General features: G+C 55.3%; 9 protein-coding genes across 9 annotated transcripts; 6 read left to right on the top strand and 3 right to left on the bottom strand.

Moving 5' to 3' along the window:
- The first annotated feature begins 40 nt into the window (after positions 1-40).
- On the top strand, positions 41-1,759 carry P170DRAFT_434716 (uncharacterized protein). Its single transcript, XM_024848777.1, has one exon. It carries the CDS (start codon positions 86-88, stop codon positions 1,346-1,348), a length of 1,263 nt encoding a protein of 420 aa, XP_024708297.1. The 5' UTR covers positions 41-85; the 3' UTR covers positions 1,349-1,759.
- P170DRAFT_434715 (galactokinase galE) lies at positions 1,715-3,703 on the bottom strand. Its single transcript, XM_024848776.1, has 3 exons — positions 2,890-3,703; positions 1,946-2,827; positions 1,715-1,852 (listed from the first exon to the last, which is right to left on the bottom strand). The coding sequence occupies exons 1-3, from the start codon at positions 3,537-3,539 to the stop codon at positions 1,816-1,818; spliced, it is 1,569 nt and encodes a 522-aa protein (XP_024708296.1). The 5' UTR covers positions 3,540-3,703; the 3' UTR covers positions 1,715-1,815.
- Positions 3,704-5,564: 1,861 nt separating this feature from the next.
- On the top strand, positions 5,565-8,414 carry P170DRAFT_434713 (acetolactate synthase catalytic subunit). Its single transcript, XM_024848775.1, has 5 exons — positions 5,565-5,704; positions 5,777-5,875; positions 5,947-6,014; positions 6,110-7,795; positions 7,873-8,414. The coding sequence occupies exons 1-5, from the start codon at positions 5,586-5,588 to the stop codon at positions 7,923-7,925; spliced, it is 2,025 nt and encodes a 674-aa protein (XP_024708295.1). The 5' UTR covers positions 5,565-5,585; the 3' UTR covers positions 7,926-8,414.
- Positions 8,415-8,624: 210 nt separating this feature from the next.
- On the top strand, positions 8,625-10,261 carry P170DRAFT_454200 (RING finger domain protein; the record flags this gene model as incomplete). The annotated part of the gene is made up of 1 exon (XM_024851410.1): positions 8,625-10,261. Exon 1 carries the CDS (start codon positions 8,780-8,782, stop codon positions 10,259-10,261), a length of 1,482 nt encoding a protein of 493 aa, XP_024708294.1. The 5' UTR covers positions 8,625-8,779.
- A 618-nt stretch (positions 10,262-10,879) lies between these two features.
- On the top strand, positions 10,880-11,851 carry P170DRAFT_423777 (NAD(P)-binding protein; the record flags this gene model as incomplete). The annotated part of the gene is made up of 1 exon (XM_024847527.1): positions 10,880-11,851. The coding sequence occupies one exon, from the start codon at positions 10,880-10,882 to the stop codon at positions 11,849-11,851; it is 972 nt and encodes a 323-aa protein (XP_024708293.1).
- Positions 11,852-12,221: 370 nt separating this feature from the next.
- Positions 12,222-13,122, top strand: P170DRAFT_379323 (mitochondrial 54S ribosomal protein mL40; the record flags this gene model as incomplete). The annotated part of the gene is made up of 2 exons (XM_024845480.1): positions 12,222-12,444; positions 12,572-13,122. 2 exons carry the CDS (start codon positions 12,225-12,227, stop codon positions 12,913-12,915), a joined length of 564 nt encoding a protein of 187 aa, XP_024708292.1. The 3' UTR covers positions 12,916-13,122.
- A 628-nt stretch (positions 13,123-13,750) lies between these two features.
- rho2 (putative Rho GTPase Rho 2) lies at positions 13,751-14,800 on the bottom strand (the record flags this gene model as incomplete). Its single annotated transcript, XM_024852119.1, has 5 exons — positions 14,724-14,800; positions 14,457-14,535; positions 14,373-14,378; positions 14,093-14,284; positions 13,751-14,038 (listed from the first exon to the last, which is right to left on the bottom strand). The coding sequence occupies exons 1-5, from the start codon at positions 14,765-14,767 to the stop codon at positions 13,751-13,753; spliced, it is 609 nt and encodes a 202-aa protein (XP_024708291.1). The 5' UTR covers positions 14,768-14,800.
- A 924-nt stretch (positions 14,801-15,724) lies between these two features.
- P170DRAFT_120153 (uncharacterized protein) lies at positions 15,725-16,243 on the bottom strand. Its single transcript, XM_024842357.1, has one exon. It carries the CDS (start codon positions 16,097-16,099, stop codon positions 15,836-15,838), a length of 264 nt encoding a protein of 87 aa, XP_024708290.1. The 5' UTR covers positions 16,100-16,243; the 3' UTR covers positions 15,725-15,835.
- Positions 16,244-16,431: 188 nt separating this feature from the next.
- P170DRAFT_444844 (putative stress response protein Nst1) lies at positions 16,432-20,254 on the top strand (the record flags this gene model as incomplete). The annotated part of the gene is made up of 5 exons (XM_024850663.1): positions 16,432-17,503; positions 17,607-17,851; positions 17,918-19,526; positions 19,611-19,727; positions 19,785-20,254. 5 exons carry the CDS (start codon positions 16,432-16,434, stop codon positions 20,252-20,254), a joined length of 3,513 nt encoding a protein of 1,170 aa, XP_024708289.1.
- Between the last annotated feature and the right edge of the window lie 200 nt (positions 20,255-20,454).

The raw sequence follows: 20,454 nt of genomic DNA, 5'->3' as shown, positions 1-20,454 counted from the left end.
GAAACCTCCGGAGTCTTTCCAAGTCCATTGACCCTTGTGGCCTCTCCATATACATACGGCCGCTCTCTTCTACGTTCCTTTGACCATGCGCACTCGCTCGACAGCCCCTGCGGCGCAGCCTGCCCCCGAATCAGAACCAGAACAACTCCCCCCTCCGCCCCCGACAGCCGAGCGACCCAGCAAGACCTTTATTCTCCCCTCGGCAGCCACCGACGATGCGCGACTAGTCCGACTACCAAACCCAAGGACAGGCGAATTGACTCGCTACTTCTTCTGTCCGAAACTTGGAATCCACGAGTTCACGGCCGTTGCCGCTCCGTCGCACGCCCCGCGCAGTATCCTATTCTCCCATAAACCTGAGAACAGCACCGGCGGAAAAGATAATGGAGCGCCAGCAAGCGGTAGCATCTCGAAGGCGGCGCAATTGCTTGTTGCTACCCCGGTCGACGCGATGTTCTTCATGATACCCATTCTATCTCCGCCGGGGACTTCCAAGGGTCTCTTTCAGCCCCTGGATGACATCCTTGACTCGCAGGACGAGCTTCCCAAGCACATGCGCCACGTTCTCTTCAATCAAACATTTGAGTCTACGCTGCAAGCGCGCGCGGAAGCCGTTTGCGATTCCGTGGAAGCGGGCGACCAGAAGATGTTCCGGTTCAATGAGACAAAGCTTCTCGGAGAATTGATCGCCAAGGCTGAGCGCATGGCCGCGCAGGGTCTTCCGAAGAGCCTGGAAGAACGTTTCGTTCGCCAAGCCCTAGCGACTCCCTTGATGGCTGTGAAGCGTGAGAATCCTACGACCAAAGAAGCCTCATCAGAAAATAAAGAAAACGAGGGCGAGGAGGACTCCGAAGCAAAGGAGACCCCATCGACGACAACAAACTCGAATTCGGTCTCGGATGGATCGACCCCAGCCACAGAACCGCTGCCCGAGGAGCCGACGACATCGGCAAATGTAACTCATCTTCTAAGGATATCCACCGCCTTAGCGTTTATGAAAGAATCCTACCTTTCTACTGCCATTTGCGCTAGGATCGATGAATTGCTTGCCAGCCCAGACAGCCCGATTGACTTCAAGCCCTTGAACGATCACCTGAAGCACATCGCCGATCTTCGCGCCGAAGCATTAGCGTCCAGATCCCTGGGCGACTTCAGCCGCAAACGAAATGCAGAGGATGACGATGCTGCTGAGGTACGAGCAGAAAAGAAACGTCGTAAGGAAGAAGAGGAGAAGAAGAAGAAAGCGGGCGAATCTCGGGGAGTCAAGGATCTAAAGAAGGTCAATACTACTGGGATGAAGAAGATGAGCGACTTTTTCACCAAGGCTGCTCCCAAAAAGAAGTCTTAGTGCTTATTTTACGCAATGAAAGGGGGAACCTGACATGTGATAAATGAGCAATGCTGCTCGAGTTGGACGGCATTAGTGAGGCATCGAGTACTCTCGGTACGGTCATGATAAGTCCTGCCGGTACCCTGGGACACTGAAAAGGGCCATCTCTGGTTTGGGCCACCAGTCGGTTGTCGAATACCCGCATCCTCACCAAGCCCTTATTGCATTGGCAACTGGGCCGATCTAAGACACCTAGAAGGACCTCATCGACACAAGACTCAACAAGCCCATCATCTCAATGCCGGGGCCTGACTATGTACTGTGTACAAGACTCTTAATTATAATCGGTGTAAATAAAGTCGGACTATGAATATGTCTCGCAGACGCTCAAAGGCCCAATGCCAAAATCAATTTGGAGGCTATTCAAACTAATGCAAATGTTCATTATGATGTTGGTTTTTTTCATTTTCATTTTCATTTCACCTTTAGATCTTGACCTGATCAATAGCCGCGCCCGTCACCCTGTCAAAATGATTAGCAATTGACCCAAGTTCGCCAGCAAATGGCAAGGAGTAGAGCTTAAGGAAAGAGGGGGAAGTCTATCGCAAGACGTACATGAAGGATCCGTTCGAAGGTTTGCTAATGACCATGGCCTGGGCCAACTTCTCCTCGCTAATGTCGGGGAACTGCTTCAAGTAGTACTCTTCCTTCAGGGCCTTGGTGACCGCCTCGACCTTGGACTGCGGCAGCATGTGGACGGTGCACCCACCCCAGCCGGCACCGGTCAGTCGGCTGCCCCAGGTGCCTGCGCGACGGGCAATGGCGCAGATATCATCCACCGCGGGAGCACTGCACTCGTAGGTAGTGCGGCAGGAATCCTGCGATTCGTTCAGCAGCTGACCCAGATACTGGATCCGTCTCTCGTCGAGGGTCGACGCCTTGGCCAGGCAGGCCTTGAAGTCCAGCACGCGCCGGGCTTCGGTGAAGCAGTGCAGGGCACGCTGGCGCAGGAGGAACCGATCAGCCTGCACGGGGAAGGAGGAGAGATACTTGGCTTCGACCTCAGGCACGGTGGTGCCGAGCAGCTTGGCGATCTCCTCCCGAGTGTAGCCTTGCTCCTGGGTAAGCAGTTCCATGGTAGTCTGGATGACGGAGTCGATCTGGTACTCGAGCGGGTCGCCCAAGCGGCCCTCCTTGCGCATGAACTCCTCGTGGAAGTTTCGCAGACTGTATCCGAGCGAGCTGTTGTCCTTGGGTAGCGTCACACCGTGCTGGGCGGCCAGAACCACGGCGGCCAAGGTGCACTCAGCCACCCGCAAGTTGTAATGACGAGGGGCCGTCTCGGCCTTGTTGGAGGTGACAAAGCTCTGGGCCATGAGGAAGGTAATCTCCTCCTCAGCCTTGGGAATGGGGACGTGTTGCGCGGAGAAGTTGGGAAAGAACTGGGTGTACAACAGGTATCCGCGGCGGGAGAAAATCGAGGCAGCTTGGTCCATTCTGCCGAGGATTAGAGAACGAAACAAAGGGACCCAAATGCGAAGGGGAACTTTTCAACTTACCCTCCGGAGTAGACGCCCACCGCACGTTCCGAGACCACCGCCAAGTCCAACAGATCCTGCTTGGAGACGTTGTGGTTGTTCGCCTTCATGACCGCCAGGGCACTCGCGCAGACGAAGGCCGCGCTGCTGGAGATTCCGCCGCCGGGAGGCACGTTCCCATCCACCAGAACCTCCACACTTGCCGGAACGAACGTGCCGTCCTGGTTCTTGTTGCGCAAGAACTTCAACGCTCCCGACAGCCCCGCCTTGAAGTAGTTGACCCATTCGTGTTTCTTGGGATCGATTTCAATATCGGTATCCCGAGGCACGGCGAATTCGCGGGAGGGGAATTTCTCGGGGTTCACATTGGCAATCTTCACCGTTGGCTCGGCCGAAGCGACGACCTTGACGGCCATGATGACGTCGACGCTCACGGCGGTGGGAAGGACATCGTAGAGGTTGTAGTCAATGTGCTCACCGATGATGTTGACGCGGCCGGGGCTGCGAGCGACAAACTCAGGACGGTGGCCATAGGATTTGGCAAACTGGGAAACCAGCCCATCGAAACGTGTCTGATGCTCGGGGGCCACCGAGGCGGCGGAGGCGTCGTCCGTTGCGTAGACCTCAGCGATGGATTCCGTCTGGGGAACGAGTTCCTGCGGGGTGGCCATGGCGGGGTAAGAAGTAGTAGGATCAAATAGATGTATAGAAAAAGATGATACAGCGGAAGAAAGGAAGAAGAACAGGGTATCAGCAAACAGAGAACGGCGACAACGGTAGAGAGAAAGAAAGAGAAAGAGAAGAGAAAAAAAAAGAAAAGAAAAGAAGAGTGGACAGGGTCTTACGATGGATTATGGAAGGCGTCCCTGGGAGCCCCGCAATCTCTGGCCGGCGGAAGTGGGGGAATCCCGGAAATGACGGACCCCGAGTGCGTGCCTGACTGCCTGGACTCCCCGCGGTTTCTCGGTCGGAGATTCTCCTTCTTCTGCTCGCCTGCGCTCCTGCATGATCCCGATTTCTCGGCTCGGGGGTTCATTGGTCGCGATGCCTGCTCCCAGGCTGCACTGGCAACCGATTGCATCCATCCTGCGTCCTGACAGCCTTCTTCTGCCCTTCTATCCTTCGATCGAACCGAGACGGGGTCGCGTCCGTGGAAACAATTCGCCCGAGCCCCCGATTTGATTCTTGGAAATTAACCGAAGGCAAACCGTCGAATTGGACTCCGCTTCTTTGTTCATATTTAATAATAATAATGATTGTGTGGTTTGTGTGCAGGACGTAAAGGGCAGTGTTGTTTTCTCTCTTCTTTTCAATTTTTCTGATTTTGTTCTATTTACATTTATCCGAGCTCTTTTCTTCCTAACTCGTTGTTCGTAGAACCTTTCTAGGGATTCAGTAATCACCCATGGCCATCCCACGGTGGATTTCAATTCCAGTCCACTCCGTTAGTGTTGCTCAAGGACTCCCATGACTAACGACCACGTTCACTGCACCGTCTCCGGTCCAAGCTTCTGGCCGACACGACTAGCTAGGATTAGCCTACTTGTGGCTGGAGCCAAGACCAAATCTCATCCTGACGAGGAGCTCCCCGGGCTTCCTGTGCAGGCTTTATCCAGTGGAGCTACCATGTTGTACTCCGGACTGTACCAGGGCAAACACATGAACCGGTGTCTAAAAAAAAGCTTAACACGGTGATTTCTTTTGTTCATGATGCCATTGTTCAAGAATGACGATATATAATGGATTAGAATTCGATTATGTGTCGAGGGGTGGGTTTCTTTGTGTTGAAGCGTGGAGATATTCTCCAGATTCTAAGATGACCGAGGCAAAAAAAGTAAACAGAAGAAAAGAATTAAAACGGAGGAGAATATTGGACATGTTAATATGCTGTTAATTAGCAGCCTTCCATTCCATTCACCGTGCACTCGAGACCGTCAGCAGCCATACCAACACAGGAATGCTTTGGACGCCGGGATCGGGGAGTTGCGCTGCAGTATGCAGAAAGCAGAGATGACATGACATGACATGACCACGAATGCTCTCTCAGTCAGCCGGCATAAAGTATGAGCACAGAGTCTTGTTCTTGTTATTCTATATTTTTGTGTTTTGTTATTTTTTTTTATATCTTATATATTTTCCTCTTGGGGATGGTAGAGTCTTAAGGTAGTCGTATGCTCGGACAGTACCTGTCTGCGCTGTATTGTAACCATTACAGTCACGGGAACTGCCCGATGAGTCAACCGGTGGAATGGATATGGAGTACCTACGCGCGCGCATAGTGACCTACCCGAGGACGATGTACTCCGATGATCTTGGCCATGTCCAGGTCTGTAAGCTGCAGATAGTGGTACTAAGGTAGATACCTACCTACCTACCTACTTAGAGCACAGGAGGTAATGCCAATGCAATTTAAATACCGCCGCCGAGGCAATCAGCTGATATGGCCGCGTACGGCCGCCGATGATCGGAGGCGCCAGTGGTCCCGGACCAATCAAAACGCCGAGATTATTCGACGCCCACGGCGCTAGACCGGGGCGGGTTAGTCACCCAGGATGCTCTCCAGAAGTTTGAGTCTTTTCTCGTCCGGCCTTAAGGGACCTCTTACTCACTCTAGATCCGTCGACTCTTTTCCCCTTGTCAACCCCCAAAAGTCTACCTCTCGGGCCTGGCAGTCATCCGCCTCAAAGATGATGCCTCTAAGACCATCGAAAAGCGCCATGCGCGCTCTGCACTCGCAGAGATGCTTTGCCTCCGCCAGAAGACCGTTCCTTGCCATCTCGCCCCACCGCTTTTCTGCTCAGAAACGAGTCCAGAGCACCGCTGCTGCTCCCGCCAGGTGAGTTGAATCCCCAGGAATCGGTTTCCATCCAATTGCTATCGTTTTGACTGACCTGGCTTTGTCTTGGAGCGATGCTAGGCCCGTCCCCAGCCCTGCCTTCAACCAGGAACCCCAGCGAAATGGCGTGTCGCCTCTTCAGAACCGACAGGTCCCCGAGCTGGACGACTCGTATGTTTGCCCCCGTGAAGCTACCAATCGAAACTTTGGAACAATTATGATTAACACCGGTGGATGGTCAGGTTCGTCGGACTGAGTGGTGGAGAGATCTTCCACGAAATGATGCTAAGACTGGGTGTCAAGCACGTCTGTGAGTCATCCCTACATTTTTATCCCTTTCTTTGCTGCGGTCGAGTTCGCTCGTAGAGGACTGGCCAAGGACCGGCATACTAACGTTCCATCCAGTCGGTTACCCCGGAGGCGCTATTCTTCCCGTTTTCGATGCCATCTACAACTCCAAACATTTCGACTTTGTTCTCCCCCGACATGAACAGGGTGCCGGACATATGGCAGAAGGTTACGCCCGGGCCTCAGGTCTGCCCGGCGTTGTTCTCGTTACCTCTGGACCCGGTGCCACCAACGTGATCACTCCTATGCAGGACGCTCTTTCGGACGGCACCCCGATGGTTGTCTTCTGCGGTCAGGTGCCCACCAGCCTGATTGGTACCGATTCGTTCCAGGAGGCCGACGTCATTGGCATTTCCCGGGCTTGCACGAAATGGAACGTCATGGTCAAGTCCGTTGCCGAACTTCCTCGCCGCATCCAGGAGGCTTTTGAGATCGCCACCAGCGGCCGTCCCGGTCCCGTCCTGGTCGACCTTCCCAAGGATATCACCGCGGGTATCCTCCGCAAGTCCATCCCGATGAGCAGCACCATTCCCTCCCTACCGAGTGCCGCAACGATGGCAGCCCGCGAAGTGAGCATGAAGCAGCTTGAAAGCACCATCGGTCGTGTTGCGCGTCTCGTCAACGTCTCCAAGAAGCCCGTTCTGTATGTCGGTGCGGGTCTTCTCGCCCGCCCGGACGGCCCTCAAATCCTGAAGGAATTGTCCGACAAGGCCTGTATCCCCGTGACGACCACTCTGCAGGGTCTGGGAGGCTTCGACGAGCTTGATCCCAAGGCCTTGCACATGCTGGGAATGCACGGATCGGCCTACGCCAACATGGCTATGCAGGAGGCCGATCTTATCATCGCCATCGGTGCGCGTTTCGATGACCGTGTGACTGGTAACATCTCCAAGTTCGCCCCTCAGGCCAAGCTTGCCGCGACCGAGAACCGTGGTGGTATCGTTCACTTCGAAATCATGCCGAAGAACATTAACAAGGTGGTCGAGGCCAACGAGGCCGTCGAGGGTGACTGTGCCGAGAACATTCGTCACCTCCTTCCCCATATCAAGTCGGTGCCTGAGCGCCCCGAATGGTTTGCCCAGATCAATGACTGGAAGGCCCGTTTCCCGTTCTCCCTGTATGAAAAGCAGGCGGAGAAGGGCCCGATCAAGCCCCAGGCTCTGATTGAGAAGCTTAGCGACCTGACTGCGCATATCAAGGATCGCACCGTGATCACCACCGGTGTTGGTCAGCATCAGATGTGGGCTGCTCAGCATTTCCGCTGGCGCCATCCCCGCACCATGATCACCTCCGGTGGTCTGGGTACCATGGGATACGGACTTCCCGCCGCCATCGGCGCCAAGGTTGCCCGCCCCGATGCTCTTGTCATTGACATCGATGGCGATGCCTCGTTCAACATGACCTTGACCGAGCTGTCTACCGCTGCCCAGTTCAACATTGGCGTCAAGGTTCTCTTGCTGAACAACGAGGAGCAGGGCATGGTTACCCAATGGCAAAACCTGTTCTATGAGGATCGGTACTCGCATACCCACCAGAAGAACCCCGACTTTGTTCCCCTTGCCGAGTCCATGGGTGTGGCCGCCCAGCGCTGCAGCAACCCCGCGGAGATTGAGGAGAAGCTGAAGTGGCTGATCGAGAGCGATGGCCCTGCTCTGCTTGAGGTGTTCACCGACCGCAAGGTTCCCGTGCTTCCCATGGTTCCTGCCGGAAGTGCCCTGCACGAGTTCCTCGTGTACGACGAAGGTATGTCGCCCCGATGATTTATGATGGTGGGAGAGTTTTTTGATGGATGAATGCTGACCTGGTGGTTTTTCCTACAGCCAAGGAGCAAGAAAGAAAGGCTCTGATGAAGAAGCGCAACGTGGTCTTCTAAAGCAACCGCCCCGACGACGAAGTTCTATGCCGATGATTTGTAGTTTCTAAAAGTGCCTCTTTGGTCTTTTCTCTGTTGATATCCACGGCGTTTCTGGCAGGTTCTGAAAACGCTGCATCACCACGTTGGACCGCCTTGCTCGGCACGAGGACTCGGCCCAATATGATGCAGGGCATTTGACGCAGCGTTTCCCGTCAGTGTGATTGCAATCTGTCTTTCCAATTGGTCTTTCTGGGTCCGAGTTTCAGTGTAAAGGCTTCCGCTGTTTTTCTCTTTTCTTGTTATTATAATATCTATATCGGCCATTCCCTTTTCTGACAGCAGTTGGTCGTTGGTCGAGAAACACTGGCTGCCAATTCAGAAAACCAAGGGAGAAAAGAAAAAGAAAAAAGGCAAGAAAGGAAAGACAGCCCAAGCCCAGCCGACGTGTTCTGTCTGCTCTCGAGATCTTCTATTATTATGTATATAATCTCAATGATTTCTTTTTATCTAGCACATGGCAACGCCATATGGCTGGCAGTTATTCCCGTACGGCGTAATCTATTCCCGGGCACGTGAGGCGATCCTCAGCCCTAAGCTCGCTGAGTCAGCCATCCTTTCCGGCTCCGCAGCCCCGCCGACCGCCCCACGTGACCCGACCGGCCAAAGCCGCGGTTTGCATCCGAAGCAGCTTCCCTTCGCCGCTGCTGGCGGGTCCTTTTTCTCTTCCCATGACCCTTCATCGACCGTCAACCTTGTCCTTTCAAGGATGTCACCTTCTGTCTTTTCTCATTAGAAGGATTTGACTTTTTTTTTTTCTTTTTCCTTTTTATTTTCTTAATTTTTGCTCGGACTAATTCCCACGTCTAATAACTATGGCCTCTCTCCCGGGCTATTCGGCCACCTCCGGTCGAACACGATCATCCGATAGTCCTACGTCCACGTCCACCGCCCGGGACGAGCTGGAGAGATCGGAAACGAACAGTCACTCGTCGACGGAATCGACCGGCGACACGGAAACCGTCTACCTCAATCAGCCCGACGAAAGTGCATCCATCAGCGAGCCCCCGATCTCCACCCTCAGCGCCGTTGACTCATCCAATGACGAACCTCGAAAATGCTGGATCTGCTATACCGACGAGACGGAGGACTCGCCCCTAAACGCCGAATGGCGCTCGCCGTGTCCCTGTGCCCTGACAGCCCACGAAGCTTGCCTGCTAGACTGGCTGGCCGACCTGGAAAACCCCCGGGCCCGCAAACGCAACGGCCGCAACGCGAAGATGGTGTGCCCCCAGTGCAAGTCGGAGATCGTGGTCTCGCGCCCGCGCAGCTATATTGTGGATATTGTCCGGTTATTTGAGCGGTTTGCCGGTCGGCTGGTTCTGCCCGGGATGGTGTTCACGCTAGCAGGGACAGTCTGGGCGGGGTGCTGTGCGCATGGTGTATATTCCATGTACTTTGTTTTTGGAACCGAGGAGGCGCGGCAGATTTTGGAAGAGAGTGCAGACGCATCGTGGAATTCGGGCCTCAACCTGGGGTTACCGCTCATCCCATTGGTGTTGATCTTCTCGCGCACCCGTTACGCCGAAGGCTTACTCCCTGCCATTCCCGTTCTCTTTTTCGCGACGCACAATCCTGGTCACGAGCCCGAGCTTGACTTTTGGCCACCCAGCCCGGCCATGACCTTTGCAGCTCTTCCCTACATCAAGAGCTTCTACAGCGCAATCTACGAACGATTCTTTGGCAAATTAGAGAGGAAATGGATTGTGGAGGTGCAACCACGGCAGTCCGATGTCAACGAGTTTGATGACAATGCGCCGCCCGAGCAACAGGAGCCGGCAGACCCGGTAAGAAACGATAACGGTCGGGTATTGATGGAAATTGATTTTGAGCTGCAGGTTGGAATGGGTGCCGACGACGATGGAGTCCAGGGCGATTTTGGTTTCCAGGCCGGAGGAGAAGGAGCGCAAGGAGACGAGCAAGGCGCGGGTGCTATGGGAAATGGCCAGGCCTTGGGACTGGGGCGGCGCGATGATCTCATCCACGAGACCAGCAGCCTCGCCGATATCGTCCTCGGAGCGCTTGCCTTTCCCGCCATATCCGCCTCTGTCGGGGGACTTTTGAAATACGTGCTGCCGAAGACCTGGACCGCGCCCTCGACTCTGGAGCGTGGTCGACCGGGCCTGCTGCAGAGCCGATGGGGCCGCAGCGTGATCGGGGGCTGTGTTTTTGTGCTGCTGAAAGATGCATTGGTTCTCTACTGTCGATGGAAACTCGCCCAAACCCATCGACGGCGGAAGGTGCTTAATTATGACCGGGCCAAGAAGCAGGTGGCCCGACAACGATCGACTTCTTAAGTCTGGTGCGTTTGCGTTTCTTTTACGACACTATCTAAGTATGACGATGCATCTCCACGGCGTTTCTTTCTGGAGTTTGGGACACAGGATGTTGGTGCGCTTCTTCTTCTTCTTCTTCTTTTTTTTTTTTTTTTCCCTCTCACGCCTCCACTTGGGGGCTCAGTCACCATCAGCAGGATGCTTCTGATGCTTCTGTAGCGAACACTTCTACCGTCTCAAACGTGCGGATTTAATGCAATGAATTCGAACCCCGAGGATTCTACTGTAATGAGTGGAGTTGAATCACCGTAGACCCTCATGGACTTGGATCCCTGGTTCTTCGAAGGACCGGCCAGGCACAAGATCAACGAGGAACCGGAGAAGCGTGTGGCGACGCAGACCTATGGATATGATCATTCTGTCCTATGTTTTAAATCGATATATCACCGGAACCAACCTCGTTGCGGTGGGCGGTCGCGGCGAATTAGCAGAGTTTGGCATTATTGATCGCAGGTGACGTCGATCAAGGGAAGGCCGATTTGCGTCATTCTAAACTCTCCACGTCCTACAAATCCCCCCATCACCATCATTGCACAAGGCACAAGACACACTTTGTCAACTGACCCCACTATTACCAAAATGGCCTTTAATCCCTCTACTGATATTCCGGCCCTCGCCAACAAAGTCATTCTCGTCACCGGCGGCAGCGAGGGCCTCGGCAAGCAGACCATCCAACAACTTGCGACGCACTCGCCTGCAAAAATCTACCTGGCCGCACGCAACCCGGCGAAAGGCGAATCGGCCCTGCAAGAGATCCGATCCAACGCAGGGCCCGACTGCGCTCCGATCTCCCTCCTCACTCTAGACCTCTCCTCGCTGGACTCGGTCAAAGCCGCCGCAGCGGAGATCCACGCCCGAGAAACCCGACTCGACATCCTGATCACGAACGCCGGCGTCATGGGTGCCAAGGGCGTCACGCAGGAGGGCTACGAGATGCAGTTCGGCGTCAACCACGTCGGCCACGCGCTGCTCATCCAGCTGCTACTGCCGCTGCTCCTGGCCACCGCGGCGCGAGAGGACGTCACGCCCGGCGCCACGCGCTGCGTGGTGCTGGCGTCCGATGCGGAGAAGTTCGCCCCGAGGACGGACCCCTACCCGTTCGAGAAGCTGCGCACCCCCTGCGACGACCTCTCGGCCTTCACGCGCTACGGCATCAGCAAGCTGGCGAACGTGCACTACGCGGCCCAGCTGGCGCGCCGTCACCCCGAGGCCGAGACGGGCGTGCGCTTCGTCTCGCTGCACCCCGGCGCCGTCATCACGAACCTGGGCGATCTGATGCGCGGCTGGCCGCGCACGGAGAAGATCATCCGCAAGGTGGTCGCCGTAGTGATCGGTATGGTGCCCGTCGAGCAGGGGGTCTGGGGCCAGCTGTGGGCGGCGACGTGGCCGGTTGGGAAGCAGACGGAGGAGCTCGGGGAGCCCCAGTCGGGGACGTTCTATCACCCTGTGGGGGTAGAGGGCAAGGGAAGCAAATTGGCGTACGACGAGTCGAAAGCGAAGGAGTTATGGGAGTGGACGGAGAAGGAGTTGCAGCCGCACCTTTCGACGTGAGAATGGGGCATGCTGGTGTGCTCGAGGTTCCACGGTGTAATATATTAACCTTGTACGGAGTAATTTGTTTAGTTTATAGACTATTTTTCTTTCTACGAGCATAAACCTACTAGGTACTAAGTGTAGTAGTAGTGGTAGTAGTAGTGGTAGTAGTAGTGGTAGTAGTAGTGGTAGTAGTAGTGGTAGTAGTAGTGGTAGTAGTAGTGGTAGTAGTAGACCTCCTACCTATAGGTCCCTGGTCCTCCGCGCTGATTGGCCCCACTAGCGCGCGGCAGGACGCCCAAACTTTCCTTTCCGCAAAAGACTTGGGATTCGGCATCGGAAGAGCTCACTTCAGTCCTCCTCCCACCCAACCATCACAATCACACTCACCATGCGTCCCCTCTCGCCGGTCCTCGCCTCCCTGGCGAACGTCTTCCGCATTCCCATCTCCCAGACCCCGGCACGCCCCGCCATCGCTCGCATCGGCCATGACTCCCTCGTCAACAAACCCATTACGTCGGCCGTGCAGCCCATGGCCGCCCGGTCGTTCTCGACGACGAACGCCCTGCTGAAGCGTGGGAAGGGTCCTGGCGGTGGCGACAAGCGAGTCAGTACGTATACCATTTTCCAATCTTTTTTCTTTCCCTTCCGGTGGTGGTCAATTGGGCCGGTCCCAGACGGGACAGACACCAGTTCCCCATCCTAAACTCCAAATCTAACAACCACCCCTTCTTCTAGCCCTCATCCGCTACTTCCTCTGGCACCCGCTCACGCCCCGCCCCCTCCGCTTCTCCCGAACCCGGTACCTGCGACACTGGACGATCCACCGCGCCTGGCAACTGTACCAGGGGCAGCAGCGCCGGGCGCACCAGCTGGAGCTGCAGCGCCAGTACCAGGCGATGGGGGCGGCGTGCGAGGAGCTGCGCACGGGCGCCGGCGACGGCGGCCGCCTCTTCCGCAAGAGCATGATCAAGACCGGCGTCTTTCGCGACATGTTCCCCATCGAGTATGGCCGGTTGCAGACGGAGGCGCCGTCCAAGGAGGGGTGGAATCATGAGTGGAAGAGGATGGAGAAGAGGTAATCAGAACAGGTTTGGAGAGAGGGAGGGATGTTAAGCGGGATTGGAAATATGGGATTATACAAATACGTCCTATCGTGGGGATTTGGTTTGAGGTTGGGATTTAATGTCCTGTGGTTAGGTTGTTGGGACATCTGTGTCCTTTATTTTTAAGATTTGTTTACATATGCCATGTACTGTACATTATCAAAAGATCTGGTCTGATTTTCGAGTAATTGCATTCTATACTAGGTCCTGGGTAGGTTCTAAATAGTTCAAGATTACTGGTGGATATAAGACAGAATATATTGTAGTCACAACTGGCAGGCAAAATCACAGGAACAAGACAGATCAGTCGCTAGACAGCAAATAGGGAAGGAGCTAGAAATAGGAGATCAAGCGATATCAAAAAGGAGAGACGGTATTCATAAAGGAAGGCGAAAGCGAATAAAACAACCACTCGCTCCAAAGAACAGAAAGAAAAGAGGCAAGATAAATCACCCATGCCAAAGGAGAGGATTTGCAGGTAGCGTCAGAGGGAGGGTGTCAATAATAATGCAGCGGGCTTGCGGCGAACAGTCCCCTGTCTACCAACAGACTGAAGTTTGCACAGGGAAGATGCCCAAGCCGGAAGGGGAAAGAGAAAAGAGACGTAATTTCAATCGAAAATCCACCCAAACGCCGGTAATGCAAGAATATACTGGTTCAATATTTCGTCGACGGTCCTCCACTTTCCCCAATTTTTTTTTTTGGTACCAATCTAACAGACTCGCGTGACGAGCGAGCCAAAAGAACACACACGGAAGGACGAGGGCATTTCCGTCGGCGACAATTGTCGACTCGGTCGTTCGTGTCGCCGTTATAGCACAATACAGCAGGAGCTTTTCCGCTTGTCGAAAGTGAGCAGCGCGGCTCGGGTGGCCGCTTCAAACACGTCGTCGACGCCCTCTCCCGTCAAGGACGAGCATTCGAGGTACTTTCGGGCGCCGATCTGGGTGGCGGTCTCACTCCCTTCCTTGGGCGTCACGAACCGCAGCGACTTCTTTCGCATTTCCTCCACCGCGTGCGTGTCCTCGCGGAGATCTTTCTTCAACCCGACCATGATTATGGGTACACCGGGGCATCGTTCGTTGGCCTCTTCGATCCACTGCAGGACAACCGGTTAAACCACCGTTTCTGAATCGACGACAACATGACGAACCTTGTGTTTCACGTTCTCCAATGAGTCGGGGGTATCCACGGCGAATCCGATCAAGATGACATGGGCCTTGGAGTAAGCCAGTGGACGTAATCGCTCGTAATCTTCTTGACCGGCAGTATCCCACAAAGCTAATTGCACTGATCGGCCATCGACTCGGCAATCCGTCACGTAGTTCTCAAAAACCGTCGGTACCTAAATTCCATACATGGAGCAAGTCAGACGATCTGTCCTGCAACCGGTGCTATCGGATTTCACGGAAGGGTGGAAGGCAGGCACGCACGTAATGCTGTCAAAGAATCCATCGTTAGCCATGTGTTATTGTGTTTATTTCCGACTCAGCCTTGTACTTTGCAGGCAGACTTACTGTTGGGAAATAACCCAGGGTGAAGACACTCAACAAACTCGTCTTCCCGCAAGCACCGTCCCCGATGATTACCAGCTTTCTACATTACACCGAAGATCAGTACGCCGGACACGATAGAATCGAGGCGAAGACAACGTTGGAGGCCGGACTCGTGCCCCTCATGAACCAATGAAGAAATGGCCATGGCAGGGGAGGGTGGCAGAGAAAATGGAATGACAGGTGCATGTCAAACGATCGGGCTTACTTTGCCCGGCTAGGCACACGTACCTTCGCATCACATTGTCATTCTGTTGTTGCTGTTGTTGAGCCATTTTGGAAGCACGGGGTGGGGATGGGACCACCAGTTCAGAGGGCGAAAGGTATTAGAAATGCCCTGGATTCCACGAACGGAAAAGGAATGCGGTGCAGGTGAGGATGGCGAGGGCGTTGGCCCTTGTCGGCGATCGGGGCAAGTTGGGATTAGGCGCCAGGCAAGGCCTAGGTCCGGTCGAAAAGGAGCAAGCGGCGAGGGCAGGACCGAAGAGAGCAAGGAAGGGGAGCCGGCGATAGAAGAAGTCCCCTCCCCCTAACAGCAGGACGACGAGAGGACAAAAAGCAACGAGGAATTGGGGGGGGGGGGGGGGAATAAACCAACGAACTCGTGGTTCTGGGAAGGCGGTCGCGGTGAGGCTGAGGCTTAAAGTGCCGTGATCGACGTATTGGGATACGGTATGGTAAGACCGTAGTAGAATACTGTCTAGGTAGACTGAATAGTACGGAGTACTAGGGGTGTACGGGGAATTGTGGCGGTGGCTGGGACAAAGGCAGTCTGGGGGAGGCAAAGGCAAGCGAGGGATCCCATCAATAAATAACAATCGCCGGGGCTCTAATCAAAACCAAGGATGGGATCGCCCGGTAGATGGCACAGCTGAAGAGGCCATCCACTCGTTACTAAGTTAGAGAGATGTCTCAGCCGTCGCCGACTAGTTGCTGTTATTATTACGGGAGTGGAGTGCAGGTGCGACAGGAGGGGAGGTATTAATAGCTGCCCGCCGGAGGGACCGATCGGGAGTCTTCAGGATTCTTCCTTGGATTCTCTTGGAGTCTTCCTTGGGTATTCGACTTGGGTATTTAGTCTTACCCTACTGTAGAGACTGTAGGACTGTAGGACTGTAGACTGTAGACTGTAGACTGTAGGGACTGCAGGACTAAAGGGACGGACTGTAGAAGGTCATGCCGAGTTCCCCGTGTCGGAGTCAGCCTTAGTCAGCGCTGACGTAAGAACATCTGCCTGAATGCTCGGGTGTCCATCTCGCTTGCGGCGCCTAATCCCATTGCGGCCGGCGGCACGGCAACCATCCAGCGCCCAACCGGCGTCAAGATCCCATCATCGAAACCCATCAGTTCATCGCCAGCCCCTTCACGTCTGGATGCGTTGCCTCGCCAGTCTCCTGCAATCGTCTGCCTCCTCGTCCGTCTCGCCTCGACGCTCTCCTGCCGTTCGCTGGCCCGTTTGGCCCGGTCGCCCTTGACGCCCGTCGTTGCGGCCCGGGTCCTTTCCACCCCTCTCCGCCCTCATTCCCTATTTGTCGCCTAGGATCTGACGACCTTTGTTTCCTCTCCTCTCCACCCTGCCACTCGTGGGGTCCAACACCGAAGCTCATTTCCTTCGTTTTTGCTCTCTGCTTCTCCCCCTCCCCCCATTCCGTGTCCTGACGGCAATTCTTCTCCCCCCGCGAGCTTCTCTGGTGAGCTATACTTTTTTTTTTTTCCTGGTCGCTTTTCCTCTAGCCTCGATTGGACTGAACGCGGCTCGACACGGCGCTTCCCCTCTGACTGTTCGATCCGGCACCTGATCCTAGCATGGTGGCTAGCCCCGGGACATTCTAGGAGATCTGCGATACTCGATCTCCCCCTCACCCCCCCTTCGATAGCATCATACGACCCCTCCATGCCATCTCCACGGTCCTCCGGTTCCAACCCGAGTTCCTCCACCATGTCCGCCCATGTGTCGACGCCTTCGACCCGCCCCGCCAACGGCGATTCTTACTCGAAGTCCCAGCCCATGTCGACAGATCCCCAACCGCCCGCCGTGAACCGGAAAAAGCAGAAACGCAGGCAAAAGCAAGCCGCCCGCATGGCCGCCGAGCGTCAGTTCGAAAATGGACATGTCCACCACCCGGATGTCGCAGAAGAGAACTGCCTCAGCCCCACCGGTCCCGAAAGCCACCCTTCCGACGACCACGACTTCGATGAATCCGTCGACGGCGACGTCTACTACGACGAAGAACCTCGAATACTCGGGGCGCATCCTGCCATGTCCGCCCCCGCCGCCGGGGATGCGCGCGACGACCACTCGCAAGTGCCCGGTCGAAAGTCGAAGAAGAAGAAGGGCAAGAAAGGTCGCAGTGGCTCTCAAACCCTCGGAGACGAAAGTTCCACGCCCCTGTCTACCCCTTCCGTCTCGATGTCCCACCCTCTCGTCCCTCCTCTCCCGCCGCATTTCGGCGCGCGCACGATCCTGAAGTCCGCCAAAGACCGCAGTATATGGAACACGTCGACCCAGGAGGAGCGCGAGAATATCAAGGCGTTTTGGCTCGAGCTGGGCGAGGAGGAAAGGCGACAGCTGGTCAAGGTGGAGAAAGACGCGGTCCTAAAGAAGATGAAGGAACAGCAAAAGCACTCGTGCAGTTGTACGGTCTGCGGGAGGAAGCGAACCGCCATCGAAGAGGAACTCGAAGTGCTTTATGACGCCTACTACGAGGAGCTTGAGCAGTATGCGAATAACAACCAAGGTTCATTCGAGAAGGGCCCGCCCATCATGCCGCCTCCCCGTCTATATCATCCGCCTTTACGATCTCCCGGTCAGCACACGCGCACGCAAGGGCAATTCCATCCCTCACGAGGTCGAATCCACGAATTGCCCGAGGACGACGAGGATTTGGAGGAAGACTACGATGAAGATGAGGAGGACGACGAGCCCTACAGCGACGAAGAATACGAAGACGATGATACGCGCGCCGCCCGCGCGGATTTCTTCGCCTTTGGGAATAGCCTGACCGTTAAAGGTAAGAGCGAAACTCCGGGTTTACCAATTTACCCCTCCCTTATTGTGTTTGAAACTCGGGCTGATTTTTTGACCCCCCTTCGCGCTCTCTTCGCTCCTTTCAGATGGTATTCTTACAGTTGCAGACGATCTTCTCAAGAATGATGGGAAACATTTCATCGATATGATGGAGCAACTGGCCGAACGCCGGATGCAGCGGGAGGAAGACACCCAATTCGGCATCGCCGCCGCTCACCAGTCCCTTCATGCCGGTCATAACCATGGTCCTTATGACGACGAGGATTACGACGAGGAAGAGGAGGATGAATATGACAGCCAGGAGGATGAAGAATACGAAGAGGATGAAATGGTGAGTGGCGGAATCGCTACTTCGGAATCTGGAGCTGCGGTGCATGCTGACCGACTTCATTTCCAGGATGCCATGACCGAGGAGCAACGCATGGAGGAAGGCCGACGAATGTTTCAGATATTCGCCGCCCGCATGTTTGAACAGCGCGTCTTAACGGCGTACCGAGAAAAGGTGGCCGAACAACGTCAGAAAAAGTTGATCGAAGAGCTCTTGGAGGAAGAATCGCGGACCGAGCAGCGGAATGCCAAAAAGGCTCGCGAGGCCCAGAAACGGAAGGACAAGAAGAAGCTTCAGAAGCAGGCGAAGGAGGAAGAGAAGGCCCGCCGAGACGCCGAAAAGGCAGCCGAGGAAGCCGCTCTGAAGGCCGAGCAAGCGAAGAAGCTGGAAGAACAGAAAAGGAAACGAGAGGAGCAACGGAAGAAGCGCGAGGCCGAGCGGAAAGCTCAGGAAGAGGAGAAGGCTCGTCGAGAGGCCGACAAACAGCGAAGGCTGCGCGAGGAGCGAGAGCGACAAGCCGAGCTAGAGCGCAAACACCGTGAGCAGAAAGAGCAAGAAAAGCGACGACGGGAGGAAGCGCGACGAAGAGAACAGGAGGAACGAGAAGACCGGGAGTCGAAGGAAAACAAGTCCCGGGAAGAACGAGAGCGCAGGGCAACGGGAAGAGTCGAGCACGAGGCCTCCAATCCAGGCAAACGTACGTCGCAGCCAGGACCGATGCCGATCCCGGCCGGCTTGCACCACCATGTCCAAGGACCTTCGGGACACCTGCAGTCGCCACACTTGCCCGGTGCCACGCCTGTTGTCCCCAAAGCTCCGACACCTGCCCGGGCTCGTCAACCGTCTCATCAGGGTTCACACACCTCGTCTCCACGGTCCCAGGCGGCCAGCGCCGAACCTTCGCAGACGTCCATCTCCCCTCGGTCCATGGGCCCGTCCCAATCGTCTGGAGCCTCGAGCGTGACCTCGAAACAGAGCCAAGGATATCCCATGTTGCATCACCCTCAACCGTCTACTCCCCTGTCCCCTCTCGGTGCGATGGGCAGATCCCACCCACCTGGGTTCCCGAGTCCCAACGGGTTGCCAACGAACCCTCCCGGGTTAGCTGGAATGGTTCCTCGACCGCCGATGGGCCATGATCTACCCACATATCCGCCGCATACTGGTCCTCTCATGGGCCAACTGCGAGGATTCCCTGCGCCAAACGGGATCTCCATGCCGCCCGGTATTAACGGCGCCCGCCAAATGCCACCCGGACGTGGTTTTCCGCTCGACCCAGGACACGGCCTTCCATTCCATGCGCAAGCACCACTCTCGAGCGCGTTCTCTGCACAGCAGAGCGGACTGTCCCAGGGTCATTCTCGACAGCCCTCCAGCTCGTTCGACCGATCACCTCTTGACACGCATGCCCAACCGTTTCCCATCTCTCGTCCGAGCCCGATCAAGCGCCCGTCCAGCACCCAGCAAGATCAGCAGGGCGATGGAAACCGCGCTACGCAGCGTGACGTGGACAATCTCAGTGCTCGGTTTGGAAGCAGTGCCCTTCTTGACGACAGCGATGCTCCGTTTGCTTCGAACCTTTCTCAGTCACTTCCTGGTGCCACAGCTCCGGGCTCTCTCCCGGGTCCGACGCGAGCCAGCTTCGCCGCACCATCGTTGTTCCCAGACCCTCTCGGTGGTATGTACTCTTCATTTACCTGCAAAATAACCAAGTGGCTTGGTGAGCTATCAAGATTTAGTGCTAACGCTAGTCCTCGTATAGCATCGAAACACTCTGCTTTTCCGATCAGTACTGGGGTAGGAAGTAACCCTTGGGCTGGACACATCCCATTTGGTGCCTCCCCTTTCGCCGGAACTCCAACCTGGGGAACCGCACATGGTCAGTCCACTGTTTTGCTTTGTTTTACTGGGTTACTTTGCTGATAATCACGAATAGGGAGTGGTTGGTCCAACAATGCATTCGGGTCCGGGGGTCACCACCGTGCGCATACATCTCGACCAGTCGCCATTCGGTTACTGGTGATTGAAGCGTGGAAGCAACTCAACACCATGAGCCCTTCCAAGGGAGCCAGCGGTCATCAGGATGCCAAGCAATTGCTCCGCCAGGTTGATCAACTGCGGCCATCCAACGAACCTTCAATCTCGCTGAAGGAGATGCTCGACATCTGCGACACGGAAGGCAACTCGCAAAACGGGGGCGGTTCATTCTCCATCAAGAGCGACTCAATGGGCGAGTTCGTCAAGTTCGAGCCCGACACTAACAGCGCCGCCTCAGGTCACAGAGGCAGCATTGTTCCTGGTGAAATTGGAAGTCCGATTCCAAGTAGCAGCATACCGGCGTTTGGCGGGATTGGTACTACCCCATCGGTGCTTCGGCAGTATTCTTCTCCACCAACGGGTTTCTAAGGCGTTTGGCTTCTTTACTTTACGGCATTTCCTCAGTGGAGATGGGGGAGTCTTCTTATGCACTTTCTGTTTCTTTTCGTTACCCCGGTTTTTCGTTCATGTCTTCTGCACCCCCTTTTTTGGTTGTGAAGTCTTTGTTATTTTGGGATGATTGATTTGTCGAAATTCTTCTTTTGTCCAAGCGTCATGTCATGAGTGTC

The sequence above is a fragment of the Aspergillus steynii genome (genome assembly GCF_002849105.1).
Source record: "Aspergillus steynii IBT 23096 chromosome Unknown P170scaffold_2, whole genome shotgun sequence".
NCBI lineage: Eukaryota > Fungi > Ascomycota > Eurotiomycetes > Eurotiales > Aspergillaceae > Aspergillus > Aspergillus steynii.
The sequence above is the reverse complement of the archived record's forward strand: the minus strand, read 5'-3'. Positions and strand labels throughout refer to the sequence as shown.